Here is a 15453-nt window from a genome sequence, read left to right on the forward strand (position 1 = left end):
CAGGAGAGAGGCCAGGGCAGGAGCTCCAGGCAGGAACCTGGAGACAGGAGCTAAAGCCGAGACCATGAAGGAATGCTGCTTACCTTTCCCTCTGGCTTGCTCAGCTGCCTTTCTTACACAGCTCGGGCCACCTGCCGAGGGATGACACAGGCCACCCTGACGGACTCTAATATAAATCAGCAATTAAGAAAATGGCTCTCAGGCATGGCCACAGGCCAGTCTGTTATAGGCAATCATTCAGTCGTGTTTTTTTTGTTTTTTTTTTTTTTCTACCCAGATGACTCTAGGTCTGTGTTACATTCATAGCTGAAGCTTACTAGGACAAGACCCAAGTAGGCCTTTCTGTTACCATCTTTGTCTGTAGCAGTGTGAATGACTGTGCTCCCACAGCCACATGGTGGCACCCAAGGGCATCTCCAGAAGACCTGTGCCTTTGTGTTCACACCGGCCCCTCCCTAAGCCCCTTCCGTGTTCATCCTATGTGCTCTGAGCTCCTTCTCAGGCTCTACTGATGTAAGACATGCTTCTAGAAACCTCTTTCTTCCTAGAAACATTTGGAAATCCTCCTGCCAGGGAGACTGGGGTGGCCTGGTAAATCTTTAACTCTCCTTGTGTGGCTCTTGGCCCTCTTTAGGATTTGCTTCCACTGACCTGAGGGCAGAGATGGCGACTTCATCCCACCAAGGAGCAGCTGCAGGAAGCCAGGCAGAGCACAGAAGCTGTGAAGCATCAGTAGGACAGGGGGAAAGACCGAGGTATGTTTCAGAGGTGTGTGTGTGTGTGGGGGGGGTCTATTATAGCTTGGGGGGGGGTGATAAGTTTAGACTGTGGAAGGCAGTCTGCCCTGTGTTGGGTTGGATTTCAAGAGCTGGAATTATGTCACTCCAACCAGATCCAGTAGGGATGTACCGTATTTTTCCCAAGAAAGAATGTGGAACAGCTGCCTGCCAGGAGGTCTGTGGGGAAAGGCTTCACACCTAAGGAGGAAGAAGAGGACAGAAGTGTGGCAGACAGGGAGGTTCAAGATCCAGCAGGGAGTGTCTCAGGGGTTGGACTCCCAGAAGGAAGTCACTGGTTGTCACTGGGACTGTTGGTCTCCTGGAGAAGCAGATGGCAGTATCTATGTCCTATATTCTCTCTTCGAACAATTTCCAGTCCTTTCACAGAAAGATCCAGTTAGTCATGTATTGAAGGAAGTCTTGAGTTTATGTACATTTAATCCAAACTGGCCCTCACCTGCTAACTCCTTTTCTTATGCTGACTGACTCACTGTCTAGGACTAAACGTCTTCCCCCGCTGGGCTCTGGAGGCCTCTCTGATCTCTTTTCTCTGGGACCACTTGCACCTTGATGTGGGATGAATCACAGAAGCTCCTTCCAATGGTTGAACTCGTGGTACCCTTGGGCAATATCCAGGGAAGACAGAGCGGGACTCACAGACTTACTCACTCAACTGCCAGGATAGGGTGATGATTGTCTTTTGGTGGAAACATTTTGCTCTTTGTAGCCAAGACCTCTGTGCTAACAAAGTGTAAGATCTTGGGGACTGGAAGCAAAGATTTTGCTGAGGTCAAGTAGTGTCGTTCCCATTTGATTTTTACCCATGAATTGCTGACCCATGAATCCTGCTATAGAGAGATGGCACTGTATACTTTGATATTACCAGACCCATGTATAGTCCCTATCCATGTTACTGTGGCCACTGTGATGAGATTGTTGGCTGATGATCAGGTGACTGGGGAAGAGGATGACTGGCACCAACAGAATGGGTCACCCTGTCAGCTTGATGATCAAGCTCTTCCTTTGCTGAGGTCAGTTTTTGATGGGCATTCAGAAGTTCTCTTGCTTGTCTTCCTCGCAGTCCTTCCAGACACCTCTTCCAGACCGATTTCCCAGCCATGTTGTTTCCAAATCCACACCATCCAGCCAAATGGTTGGCTGGAGCCCATGGGTTGGTAATAGTTGCACATCTGACCATTTCTTCTTTTAGTGTAATGAACAAGGTGCGCTGCTCAAAGTTCTGCCCCATGGGGAGAATATTCTTCCAACGTGTTCTCAAGAGATGCCCAAGCCTTGGCCACAGTGAGGTAGCTGTCCTCTGTTGGTGGTGCCCACATGTACAGAACCATCTGCCAAACAGGTCGTCCTTTTCTCTGTCGACTGGTTGCAAGGGACTCACCCTGAGGTCACAGATTTTGGCCTGGAGTGAGAAGGTGGTGTGATCGTGGTGAGGGCATTGGGGACACTGTTTCATGAAACCAGATTACCCTTCTAACCACTTCTAGTCACTAGTTAACATTTCCACAAGGATGGAGTGCTGGTTGTCCATCTACTTGCAGGCCCAGTGGATTGCCTTAGTGCATTATATACTCAGGTCATCAAATATCTGAGGCTGGGAAGTCCAAGATTAAGGGGTCCACACCTGGCACAGGCCTTCATATTATTGTACTATGATGAGAAGGAGAAGGGAAATGTGGGTATATAAGAAGCAGCAGGAGGGGTACAGACTCATTTGAAAAGATTTATTTACTTAAAAAATGAATATGCAACACATGCATGCAGTTACTGCAGAAGCCAAAAGAGGGACTCAGATTCTCTAAAACTGGAGTTGCAGAGAGTTGTGAACAGCCATGTGGGTGCTGGGAGCTGAACCCAGGTCCTCTGCAAGAGCAGCAAGTGCTCTTAACTTCTGGGTCATGTCTTCAGCACTGCACATTCATTCACTTTCCTCATACTCTGCAACACATTCCCACCAGATGGCATCAATCTACTTGTGAGTAGATTGGGCCAACAGAGGCTTCATGCCCTTCTTATCTCTTAGGTCTCATCTCCCAACACTGCTGAATGTTGGATGAAGTTTCCAACTTTGGGGGAATGCATTACAATCATAAAACTCTACCCCTAGACCTCAAGTTTGGGTTTGAATTACATACAGACTATACTCATTTCATCCCAATAACTTTTAATGTCTTAACATGTTGTCCCAGCTTTTGGAATTGTATGAAGCAAGCACACGTTTAGCATTGACCTCTTCTGAGATGAGCTTATGGAGACTTTGTGTTCTTCCTTAAAACTTTCTGAGTACATTGAGCCCTCTAGCGTAAATATCAAACTTTGTAATCAGAACTCATGGGCTGGAGATGAGGCTTAGCTTGCCCTTGGTTCCATCCCTACTGTAAGCTAGACTAGCTGACTACTGCCGTCAGGGTGACTGCCTGTCTCTGCTGCTCCGTGATTACAAGCACCTGCCACTGTGGAGCTCAGGAGCCTCACACTTGTGAAGCAAGACCTTACAGCTGAGCTGCTTCCCAACCGAGTAGTTTAAATTCTCAGGAACAAGGAGGACAGCTTTCCTCTTGTCCCCTCTCCTCTTGCCATGGATGGAGCACTCATGTATTGCTTTTGTCTCAACAGTGCCAGCCAGGGTCAGGAGGGCAACTTCAAGCAGAACCAGGGAACGTCCACACTGCGGCTCCTCCTGCTAGGGAAACAGGGCGCAGGCAAAAGTGCCACAGGAAACACCATTCTGGGCAAAGCCGTGTTCGAGTCCAAGTTCAGTGATCACATGGTAACCGACAGATGCCAGAGCGAGAGTGTGTCAGTAAGAGGGAAACAGGTCATTGTCATCGATACCCCAGATCTTTTCTCCTCACTGAGCTGTTCAGAGGTTAGGCAGCAGAACCTGAAGCAGTGCTTGGAGCTCTTAGCTGATGATCACTGTGTGCTGCTCCTGGTCACTCCCATTGGCCACTATACAGAGGAGGACAGGGAGACCATTGAAGGCATCTGGGGTAAAATTGGCCCTAAAGCCTACAGACACATGATTGTGGTCTTCACTCGGGAAGATGAGCTGGATGAAGACTCCCTGTGGAACTACATTGAGAGCAAGGAGTCTCTGAAGGAGTTGATTAAAAACATTGGAAGTCGACGATGTTGTACTTTCAACAACAAGGCAGACAAGAAGCAGCGGGAACTGCAGGTGTTCAAGCTGCTTGATGCAATTGAACTTTTGATGATGGAAAGCCCTGAGCCATATTTTGAGCCCTTAAAAATGGAAAGCAGTGGAGTCCAGGTAGGATTGGGGGGGGGAGAGAAGATAAACCTAAATCAATAGACTAGCTTGCATGATTACCACAGCATCTTCTGAAATAGCAAAACCTGAAGCAACCCAAGGACTCATCACTGAGAGGATATGAGTTGGATATGAAAGATTGTGTCTCCATCTGCCACTGTGTGAAAAGATGACCTCCTTTAGGCATGTGTGTGTCATCCTCCCTTTTATTTTCTAGGGTTGTGGGAATGGAGTGACATATGAAGGGGACACTCTGTGTGGTAAGTTGATCACCTAAACATTTAGACTCATGTCTGCATTCTTCTAATACTTTGCCCATCCAAAGAAAAGTGGGAAAACTAACAAATAAGAAACAGAATATACATGGAGACCCATTCTCTGTGGGTATCCATACCTGTTCCCAGAGGACTCCTGACATGTGTGAATCGGTACAGAAGCAGCCGTCAGAGCTCAAGTTGCTGCACACTGCAAGTGTCCCTGGCCTCCTCTGTTGTTCTATGGAGCCTGACTTGCTTTCTGTGGCTTTCTGCCTAACTCAGTTTCTTCTTCCTGGACATAAGTCTAGTATTCCTGATGGGGACCATGTTGGCATACATTTTCCCAACCTACTTTAATAAGCATTCAACTTCCTCTCTAGCCCACCACCCTCCAGAGGTAGTGCAAAAGAGAAGTTATTAGGATACAGGGCAAGTAAACCTGTTTAGAAATGGTTCTTTGGTGGCGAGTCCAGTTTTTGTTGTCAGTATATCAACAGTTCAGTCCTCTAGCAAAACACCAACATGGATCAGCAATGGCAGATCTCACAAATGCTATTCACGAATCAGCAAAGGCAGATCAATCCAGAAGAAACAGCAAGGCTCTGCCAATAGGCTGGAATCTGAGGAAATGGCAAGAGGCCACCAGAACACCACCAGAACTTTTTTTTTTTTGGTGCATTTCTCTCTATGAAAGCCCAACAAAGAATGACAAGGCCTGCCAATACTACCCAGCATCATCAGCAAAGCCCAGTGTCAGCAAAGCCCAGCGATGACCAGTAAAGAATGGCAAGGCACACAAATACCACCCATCATCACCCACTGTCCATGGAGTTATACTTATACCCTTTCCTAACATCACATGCTCTCTCACACAGCCCCTCTAGCACATGCCCCTTTCCCAGGTTGCCTCCAGAAAAACATCAGGTGTCTGTTCTCAGCAAAACATCCTCTCACATGTATGCTTTAGGAAAAACATCCTCTCACATGTATGCTTTAGGAAAAACAATCCTCTCACATGTATGTTTTAGGAAAAACATCCTCTCACATGTATGCTTTAGGAAAAACATCCTCTCACATGTATGCTTTAGAAAAAACATCCTCTCACATGTATGCTTTAGGAAAAACATCCTCTCACATGTATGCTTTAGGAAAAACATCCTCTCATGAGAGAGTTTCCAGAAAAACATTACATGACACAACTGAGTCTCCAAAGAAACCAGAAATTTCTACTTCAGGACAAGGAAACACTCCTCACGAATGGCACGAGTTCATAGCATCTTTGTACTGACTTCTATTAGTTGTGTGTCCTTTGTAGCAACATGGGTCACTATGCAATAGCAACTAGAACGTCTGTAGTGAGGACATACCAGCCTATGAAGTCACAGATACATTTTAGCTTATTTCTGGGTCAGCCCTGTGTAAGAACTGAAACTCTCACAGTGAATCACTTAGACAAGGTCCTTTCCTCTTAAAGTACACCAAGATAATAAAAAAGTCATTTATGACATTTAGTAGTAATAATAATTGTAACTGACATCATGTGCTAAGAAGTAACATACATGTACTTCAGTCCCCAAAGTATTTAAAATGATAAGTATATTATTTGTACAGTTTGTACATTAGTAGCCAGGGAAGGTATTCTTTTTTATAAGAATTACGGAGTGGAGGTGTTTTATCAATGTACTGATTTTTACAGGCCTTGGGATTCAAAGTTCAGCCAATGCCCTTTAGTACAATGAATTTATGAAAGTCTTAGACACATGGATGGAACTGGAGGATATCATCTTGAGTGAGGTAACCCAATCACAAAAGAACACACATGATAGGCACTCACTGATAAGTGGATATTAGCCCAGTAGCTCAGAACCCTTTTTAGAAGGGGAACAAAATACCCATGGAAGGAGTTACAGAGACAAAGTTCGGAGCAGAGCCCAAAGGAACAACCATCCAGAGACTGCCCTACTTGGGGATTCATCCCATAAACAACCACCAAACCCAGACACTAGGCAGATGCCAACAAGAGCCTGTTGACAGGAGCCTGATATAACGGTCTCCTGTGAGGCTCTGCCAGTGCCTGGCAAATACAGAAGTGGATGCTCACAGTCATCCATTGGACGAAGCACAAGATCCCTAATGAAGGAGCTAGAGGAAGTACCCAGGGAGCTGAAGGGGACTGAAGCCCCATAGAAAGACCATCAATATGAACTAACCAGTAACCCCAGAGCCCCTTGGAACTATACCACCAATCAAAGAAAACACATGGTGGAACTTGTGTCTCTAGCTATATATGTAGCAGAGGATGGTATAGTCGGTCATCAATGGGAAGAGATAGCCTTGTTTCTGTGAAGGTTCTAGGCCTCAGTATAGGGGAATGCCAGGACCAGGAATGGGAGAGGGTGGGTTGGGAAGCAAAGGGAGGGGAAGGGGATAGAGGGGATTTTTGGAGGGGAAACTAGGAAAGGGGGTAACATTTGAAATGTAAATAAAGAGAGTATCTAATAAAAAATAATAGAGCAAAAATTGGAGTCAGGAAAAATAAAAATATAATTACAAAAAAAATTACGGAATGAAGATGTTTTATCAATGTACTGATTTTTACAGGCCTTGGGATTCAAAATTCAGCCAATGTCCTGTAGTAAAAACTCTCAGGAACATGCATGTGACTAAGCAAAACCAGTCTACCTGACCTAAGGTAGTGACAGCACCATAGGCCAGGGTGGCAGGAGAGGGTGCTCAGTGGGACTTGGCCTACATTAGGTGGCTCTGAGGAAATCGGGCTCATTGCAGATTGGATGCTAGTAAGCAATTGGGTTAATTCTGTGGCCAGGAACTTTATGATTTTTTTTTTTTTTGGCCTCAGGATGTCAGGCTAGAGAGAGGCCACTGCTGACCTTGCAGTCAGTAGAGGATATTTTGGGAGTCTCAACTAGGTTTGCATCAGACATGTTGCTTATGGTCATGGTCTGGATGTGCTGGAATCTATCATGTGACATGATGATCGGCTGAGAAAGACAAGATCTCTAGGTCACTGCCTTCTTTCCAAGTACCTGCTACTATCCACTGCGCCATATGGGCTCTCCTGTACTGAAGGAGCCCTCCTTTGAAAGAAATAACAAGTGGAAAATAATATGCTTTCCCTTTGTCTTGTCTTGGGAAGAGTTTATAGGTTTCTGTAAGGTTTTACATAGCCCCTTTGCTTTGGCTAATCCTCTTTGCATTCCCTCATCTCCTCAATATACACATCCCTTCCCTCCTTAAACCCCTCTACTTATCTACTTCCCTTCTACCTATGTTCTACCACCCCTGCCTCCACAGGGGACCTGCCCTCATTCCTCTTTCCTGCTCCCTGCTTTGACCAGAGCACCAAGCCCATGTTGTGTATGTGTGTCACACTTTAATTTTCCAGTCATTAGTTGATGCATATCTGAGCTTTTCCCATTTCTTGGGAAATCAGCAACGATGACAGACCAGCAGAGATCTCCATAGTGTGGTACAGTCTGTTGGGTGCATGGCAGGAGTAGAGCAGGTGGGGCAGAGGTGCACTGTGAGAGTCAGAGGGAACAAGATGTCCAAAAGGACATAGGAAGAACTTAATTTTTTTTAGTTTTATCCAGACATAGTTTTATTCTTCTTTACAGCCAGATTAGACTTTAATATGTATATTCACACATGTTACATGTATCTGGAATATTTTATACATGTAATATTACATACACATGCAAAACATATGTAATATTACATGTGTAAAATTTACAAATACATGTAACTATATACATGTATATCTACATCTATGTATGTGCATATATACACACATATATGTGTATATATATATGTAAACACACACATATGTATATATATACAATATACATATATGCTTATACATATTACAGTCATTATATACACATGCATATATTTATATATCACATTTGTGAGTGGGTGTTCTTATTTTTATATGTGTGCATCCATGTGTGTGCCTGTACATGTGAACATGTTTGTGTATGTGTGTAAATGTGCAGACCGGAGGACACCCTTAGGCACCATGCAATTTTTTATTGAGACAGGATATCTTCCTGGCCTGGAACTCACCTGTACACTAGATTATCTGGCCAAAGTGCCCTAGGTATCTATCTGTTTTTGCCTCTACAGTGCTGAGATTACAATGTGTACTACTATACTTAGATTTTTTTTTTTTTGTGGGTTCTCGGCAATGAACTAGAATCCTCATGCTTATAAGTCAAGTCCTTTAGAAACAGAGCTATCTCCCCTAGACCCCATATCACATTTTCTTCATTTATCTGTTGATGGATGTCTAGGTTAGTTATTCTATTATAAATAATGTAACAATAAACATGAATGGTCAAGCATTTTTTTTTTTTGTTTCCAGAAAGTTAATACATAAAGTTCTCTCTTCTGTGAAGAACAACAGTTCTTACAGCCTCCTCTGATAGACAACCACTCCCCAGACTCCTATGAATATAGATTAGTGTGTCCTGTTCTGAACTTCAGATAATGAAATCATATAGAGTGTAGGTTTTATGTCTGGTTTCTTACATTCAGCATAGTTTTGAGTTTCATACACGTTAAAAAAAAAAAAAACCCAAACCAACAACTGGGTATTTTATTGTGTGAGTATATGACTAAGGGGCATTTTATAATCAGATTGTCACAGCCGCTGCCTTAGCCTATGACCTCATGCTCTAATACCTTTGAAGGATGAGGGCCATGGGGAGCTCAATTTAGCAATTCTCCTGGAAATCCTGGGCTTCCTGTATTCCTCGTAGTTCATTCCTGCTTTCCATGATTCCCACTTAGATAGCTAGGTTCTGCCTGAGATTAGAGTCCTGCTCCATCAGAGGGATGAGGCCTTTTAGAACTGGTCACAACTATATTCAACTGCAGGAGGAGACGCTGGATCTATTTTTATTTTTTCTTGTCTCATAGGTTCAAAGAAGAGGCAGCCTCAGATCACAGGACCCGATTGTGATCCAGACATGCCAGAGCTGAGGGTCCTCCTGATGGGGAAGCGTGGTGTTGGGAAAAGTGCAGCAGGAAACAGCATTCTGGGGAAGCAGGTCTTTAAGACTCAGTTCAGTGAGAAGCAGCGGGTCACCAAGGCCTTTGCATCCCACAGCAGGGTCTGGCAAGGGAAGAAAGTTCTGATTATAGATTCTCCAGAGATCTCATCGTGGAAGCTTGATGAGTCTGCTGTCAAGAATCACACCTTTCCAGGTCCCCATGCCTTTCTGCTGGTGACACCACTGGGTTCTTCTTTAAAGAGTGATGACGATGTGTTCAGCATCATCAAACGTATTTTTGGAGAAAAATTCACCAAGTTCACAATTGTTCTCTTTACCAGGAAAGAAGATTTTGAGGATCAGGCTCTAGATAAGGTTATAAAGGAAAATGATGCTCTCTATAATCTCACCCAGAAATTTGGAGAAAGATACGCAATCTTCAACTACCGGGCATCTGTGGAGGAGGAGCAGAGCCAGGTGGGCAAACTACTGAGCCAAATCGAGAAGATGGTGCAGTGCCACAGCAACAAGCCTTGCGTCATCAGAGAGAAAGGTATGGCTGAGCATAGGAGATGGTTTTGTACCAGTGCCTGTGATACCAAGCATGTCCTGGGACTGTTGCTTTCTGAAGGATTTGGAGAGGGTGAGAAAAGGTCCAGGCTGGGTGTTCATATGTGTTTAAGTGATCATGTAAGTAGGACTTAGATGATGACTTGTGTGCCTTACAAGCGTAAGATCTGAGTTTGATCCCCAGAAACCACATCAGAAAAGCCAGGCATGGTGGTGAATGCTGAATTCTCGGGGCTAGGGAGGCAGCGATAGATGGCTCTCTGAGACTTCTTGGTCAGCCATCCTTACCTATTTAGCAAGTTCCAGGCTAGTGAGAGACTGTCTCAAAAACCAGCTTAGACTATGGCTGAGGAATGACAGCTGAGGTTGTTATCCAGAATCTCCATGCATACACATATATGTATACCTGCACATACATGTTCATTTAAACACACATGAACACTCAGTACATATGTGTACTGAGAAAGTAAAGAAGAAACTAGAGCAAGAGAGTTAGGAGCTAAGACATGACAAGGACAGAGCCTCCACGCTCGTGGTAGATGGCAGTATGTGGCACTCTGTGATGTGATCCCAGCTCTTTCCTGTGGAGAAAGAACTGCTCATTTCTCAGTACCCCCTATTGACATCTAAGATCTTTCCCATTTCTACTCATCTGTTCTCTTCTGACTCAGATGTTCTTATGCAGAAAGATCAGTACTCCAAGTGGGTATTACTGTTTATTGCCCTTTCACATTCCCCAAGGAGGGCCAGGTTCCGGGGAGCCACCTAAAGAAGTGCAGGGAAGTGGGAAGGCCAGGAGAAAGCATCTGCAGAAATTCAGCTGGAAACAGGTTTTAGGAAATAGGTAGGGTTTGGATGGCTGGGAAGAAAGGGAGACAACCAGAGAATACATTAGCAACTTCAAGAAAGAAATAGGAATGACTGAGCATGTCTCTAGATGGAAATAGGCCTTCAAATTGCAGGAAGGTTGGATTAGATTTCAGAGAGGGTTGGCAACATAATCTTTTCTGTAAGTACAGAAATGAGGATTGGAATACATGACGTGAGTTTGGGAGCATGTGTGTGCTCTGTGTGTGTGTGTGCTCTGTATGTGTGTGTGTGTGTGTGCTCTGTATGTGTGTGTGTGTGCACGCACATGTATATGTTGGTTCAGATAATTGGTCTATTTGAAACCTTTAGGCAGAACTCTTAGGCTGGGCTCAGCTTGAGTAGCTCATTAGTTGTTCCTGGAAGGAAGAGCAAGATGGGATTTTCACCCTCTTCGGTTTAAGGTAGACAATAGCAACTTGACAAGGAATTCATGATGGAGGACCACTGGGAAGAAACATGGTTAAGTGAAGAAGCATTAGGAACACCAAGAGAGTAAATGTAATCAAATCTCTCTGCACCTGCAAATACCATTTATCGGGAAACTTTTCCTCCATCACCAAAGGCACAAAGAACAGTGTTATTGGGCATTTATTTTAACCAGGAATTTCCTTCAGCTCATTAGCAAAAGACACAGTAAGGCTCATCATACTTTAAATGAATTTTAGTCTGAGACAACCAACACAACTGGTAATCTATTGATAGAATATGTGATTGCTTTTTCCTGAAAATCCAGTTGTATAGACCTGATTTTTAAATACTTCAAAGATCTTTTGCAAAGACGTTATGGTTATCAGGAATTGGCAATAGGGAGACTTAGTCACAGAAGCAGCAGAAGATAGAAATGAAATATATGGAGTCAGCAAAGATAAGAGGCTATCATTTCTCTTAGGTACCAGGGATTAAGAAGAGGTCCCGGAGAAGGGAGCAGAGTAGATTCAGAAAGAGAAGATAGGCTATGTTCATAGATGAGCACTGGGCGGAGATTGTCTAAGTCCCTCTGTTGAGTTCCTAGACCACATGAGCTGGGAAGCCAGTCTCATGTGTGGGACAGACCTGCTCAGTGATGTCTGGTGAGCTTAACTAGGAAACTACTGCTCTGAATAACGTGAAACGATGAACATGCATCATCCCACAGTCATAAATCCTTCCCAATTTCCTCTGCAACAGAACTTTTAAACATCATCCTCTTGGGAAGGAGTGGGGCTGGAAAGAGTGCAACTGGGAACACTATCCTGGGGAGATCTGCCTTCTTCTCCCAGCTCAGAGCTCAGCCGGTCACCAGTAGCAGCCAGAGTGGTAAGAGGACACTGGACTGGCAGGATGTTGTGGTTGTGGACACTCCATCATTCATCCAGACGCCTGGCACTGAAAAGGATCCCTCCAGGTTAAAGGAGGAGATCCATCACTGTTTGAGTCTCTGCGAAGAAGGCATGAAGATTTTTGTCCTGGTTCTCCAGTTGGGACGGTTCACCCAGGAAGATGAGGTGGTGGTGGAGCAACTGGAGGCCAGTTTTGAGGAAAACATTATGAAATATATGATTGTGCTGTTTACACGGAAGGAAGACCTAGGGGATGGGGACCTTCATGATTATACTAACAACACAAAGAACAAAGCCCTTAAAAAAATACTTAAAAAGTGCAATGGGCGAGTTTGTGCTTTTAATAACAAAGAAACTGGTGAAGACCAGGAGACCCAGGTGAAAGGTCTGTTGAAAATAGCCAATAGTCTCAAAAAGAACTATGATGAGCATTCAAATTCATGGGTGGGTCAATTAAAATCAACACTAGGCCAAATTACTATGGCATTTAAATGAGCTCAAGTGAGCAGTTTTAAGGCTGGGAACAGTTTAGGGATGCCATCAGACAGAGGAGGGGGTGGGTGCGAGGGGGAAGGACTAGTGGGGTGGATCCTCTCAAAGAAGGTTCATGACTTGGAAGGCTGAGGGATAAATGCATCTCATGAAGGATGTAGATATTCAGGTAAATAAATTCTTAAGTTAGGTCAGGCAGAAGGAAATTAGAAGACAAAGAGATTATGGAAGAGAAAATGTTTTTCTTTGATTTAAGTTTTATTGCATTATCTCAAATTATGTTAAACATAATAGACTTACACCACATTTTTCTTTCCCTTTTGTACCCCAACTCCTCCCTGAGAGCCCTCCCCACTTCAAAACCTGCAATATATTTCATCTTTCATCATATTCTTTAAAATTTATAAAATATTATAAAAATAAAAATGAGTATTATAAAAGTTGTTTGATATAATACAACAATCAATTGAACAGTCTTACGTCGATGTTTGTCTACATCAATACTGAAAGTACATACATTTTCCTCAATATAAATTTTAAATAACTCTGAATATATTAACTGTATGATATTTTAAAATAATATATCACTATTTGTTTTTTTTTAACGAACATAAATAGATAAAGTCTGTTTGTTTGTTTTGTTGTTTTGTAGAGTTTAAAATCTTGGCTCTTACTGTAGTACAAACTCAAAATAAGAACAGTTTTTGGATATTGGAGTTCATTGTAATAAGGCTGTACTTGAATGCCCCTCGCATCACCAAAGGATTTTACCTCCATAGTAGATAAGCTAAGAGTTGTCAGTTCTGCTGCACCAAGGAATGAATTGTAAGCATGATTTTTGGATACAGATTTCCTGCTACAGTCAAAGCTATTTGACTTGAGTGATTGTCGTCATTCTCAGCCCGCAGGGAACAGGTTACATTCATTTAAGAAATGGTGTGTGTATTAAAATGGTCTATACATGAAGTCATTCATCAACTGTTTCAATGAACAATGGCTCTGCTTGGAGGGTGGCACAGATGTTAGGTGAGGGTAAGATTCTGGTTGATTTGCTGTGTTGATTTTGAAAATCATTCATCTCAGAATAAGAGTAACTTATAAAGTCCTCTACTTCAAAATTGATACAATCATTATAAATACTTTCCCATTGCAGTCAACTCCTCCTAGAGGAAGGGTTGTGTGTGGTTGAATTTCCTACTCAGGTAAAATCAAAGGTTATTATAAAGTATATAAATAGTATTGAAAAGACCCCCAAGATGCAGATTGTGTTAAGAAGAGAGGGTAATAGACATTTTAATTGTAACTACAGAGCTATGATTCTATTCAAATCTGATAAGTACAAATGTTTTGTCCTTTGTCCCAACTTTTTTCCTATCAAAGCCTAAAGATTAGTATAATTCCCAAAGATGGTCTTGGACTGCCTAAACCTTTGTATTTGTATTCTTTATAGCCACTCTGATTAAATCTCTTTTCAGAAATTAAAAAAAAATAAAAAAAAATAAATACCAAGCAAAGCCTTCAGTCTCACTCTTTGCTGTTCTCTTTCAAGCCACCTCCCAAATTAATTGTCTACATTTCTTTTGGTTGTGTAAATAATTTTGAAATATGTAAGCTGTTTTGAAAACCATAGTATAGTGTAAAAACATAAAATAAACCATCCTACTAATAGAGAGGCTGAGATAGGAGAAGCATGATTTCAAGACCATTATGTGGCACACAGCAAGACACTGTCATGCACAAACAAGCAGAAAATGTATATAGATTGTACCATATTGGACCTATTTCTCCCATTACCATATTAGAGAGACAGCTGACAAATTTCTAATTCCTCTTATTTTTGAATTCCAATTGACTAGGATATGTTGGTAATATTAATTTTCATATTAAGGAATATTAAGGAAAAGTGATTGTTACTTCCTGTTAATTTTTTTTGTTAGAGGTGGAATTATGTTTGTGTGGGTTTGTTGAAAGATTACTTTCTTGCTTTTTCTAGGGTGTAGTTTCACTCCTTGTGTTGGTGTTTTCCATCTATTATCCTTTGTAGGGCTGGATTTGTAGAAAGATATTGTATAAATTTGATTTTGTCATTGAATATCTTGTTTTCTCCGTCTATGGTGATTGAGAGTTTTGCTGGGTATAGTAGCCTGGACTGGCATTGTATTCTCTTAGTGTCTGTATGGCATCTGCCCAGGATCTTCTAGCTTTCATAGTCTCTGTTGAAAAGTCTGGTGTAATTCTGATAGATCTGCCTTTATATGTTACCTGACCCTTTTCCCTTACTGCTTTTAAATTATTTCTTTATTTAGTGCATTTGGTGTTTTGATTATTATGTGATGGGAGGAATTTCTTTTCTTGTCCAGTCTATTTGGAGTTCTATAGGCTTCTTGTATGTTCATGGGCATCTCTTTCTTTAGGAGAAGTTTTCTTCTATAATTTTGTTAAAGATATTTGCTGGCCCTATAAGTTGGGAATCTTCACTCTCTTCTATACTTATTATCCTTAGGTTTGGTCTTCTCATTGTGTCCTGGATTTCCTGGATGTTTTGGGTTAGGAGCTTTGTGCTTTTCGCACTTTCTTTGACTGTTGTGTCAATATTTTCTATGGTATCTTCTGCACCTGAGATTCTCTCTTCTGTCTACTGTATTCTGCTGGTGATGCTTGCATCTATGACTCCTGATCTCTTTCCTAGGTTTTCTAACTCCAGGGTTGCCTCCCTTTGTGATTTCTTTATTGTTTCTAGTTCTTTTTTTAGATCCTGGATGGTTTTGTTCCTTTCCTTTGCCTGTTTGATTGTGTCTTCCTGTAATGTATTAAGGGATTTTTGTGTATCCTCTTTAAGAGCTTCTAGCTGTTTACCTG

At 42.4% G+C, this 15453-nt stretch overlaps 1 protein-coding gene across 4 annotated transcripts; it reads left to right on the forward strand.

Moving 5' to 3' along the window:
* Positions 1 to 413: 413 nt before the first annotated feature.
* Gimap8 (GTPase, IMAP family member 8) lies at positions 414 to 14103 on the forward strand. Of its 4 annotated transcripts, none has more exons than XM_006506079.3 (6): positions 414 to 513; positions 635 to 755; positions 3414 to 4071; positions 4289 to 4331; positions 9758 to 9896; positions 11951 to 14103. In XM_006506079.3, exons 2-6 carry the CDS (start codon positions 664 to 666, stop codon positions 12066 to 12068), a joined length of 1050 nt encoding a protein of 349 aa, XP_006506142.1. In that variant the 5' UTR covers positions 414 to 513; positions 635 to 663; the 3' UTR covers positions 12069 to 14103. The 4 variants fall into 4 exon arrangements, with proteins under 4 accessions (XP_006506142.1, NP_001070878.1, NP_997651.1 ...); NM_001077410.1 differs by having other exon boundaries at positions 462 to 513; positions 9270 to 9896; NM_212486.2 differs by lacking the exon at positions 414 to 513 and having other exon boundaries at positions 589 to 755; positions 9270 to 9896.
* The last annotated feature ends 1350 nt before the right edge of the window (positions 14104 to 15453 follow it).

The sequence above is a fragment of the Mus musculus genome, chromosome 6, assembly GCF_000001635.26.
Source record: "Mus musculus strain C57BL/6J chromosome 6, GRCm38.p6 C57BL/6J".
Taxonomy (NCBI): Eukaryota; Metazoa; Chordata; class Mammalia; order Rodentia; family Muridae; genus Mus; species Mus musculus.

Bases quoted from the DNA above. Each gene is read 5' to 3' on its own strand.
- Gimap8 (NM_001077410.1), top strand. From the start codon at position 664: ATGGCGACTTCATCCCACCAAGGAGCAGCTGCAGGAAGCCAGGCAGAG. The intron at 756-3,413 runs GTATGTTTCAGA...TTGTCTCAACAG, and splicing joins GGACAGGGGGAAAGACCGAG to TGCCAGCCAGGGTCAGGAGG. The intron at 9,897-11,950 runs GTATGGCTGAGC...CCTCTGCAACAG, and splicing joins TTGCGTCATCAGAGAGAAAG to AACTTTTAAACATCATCCTC.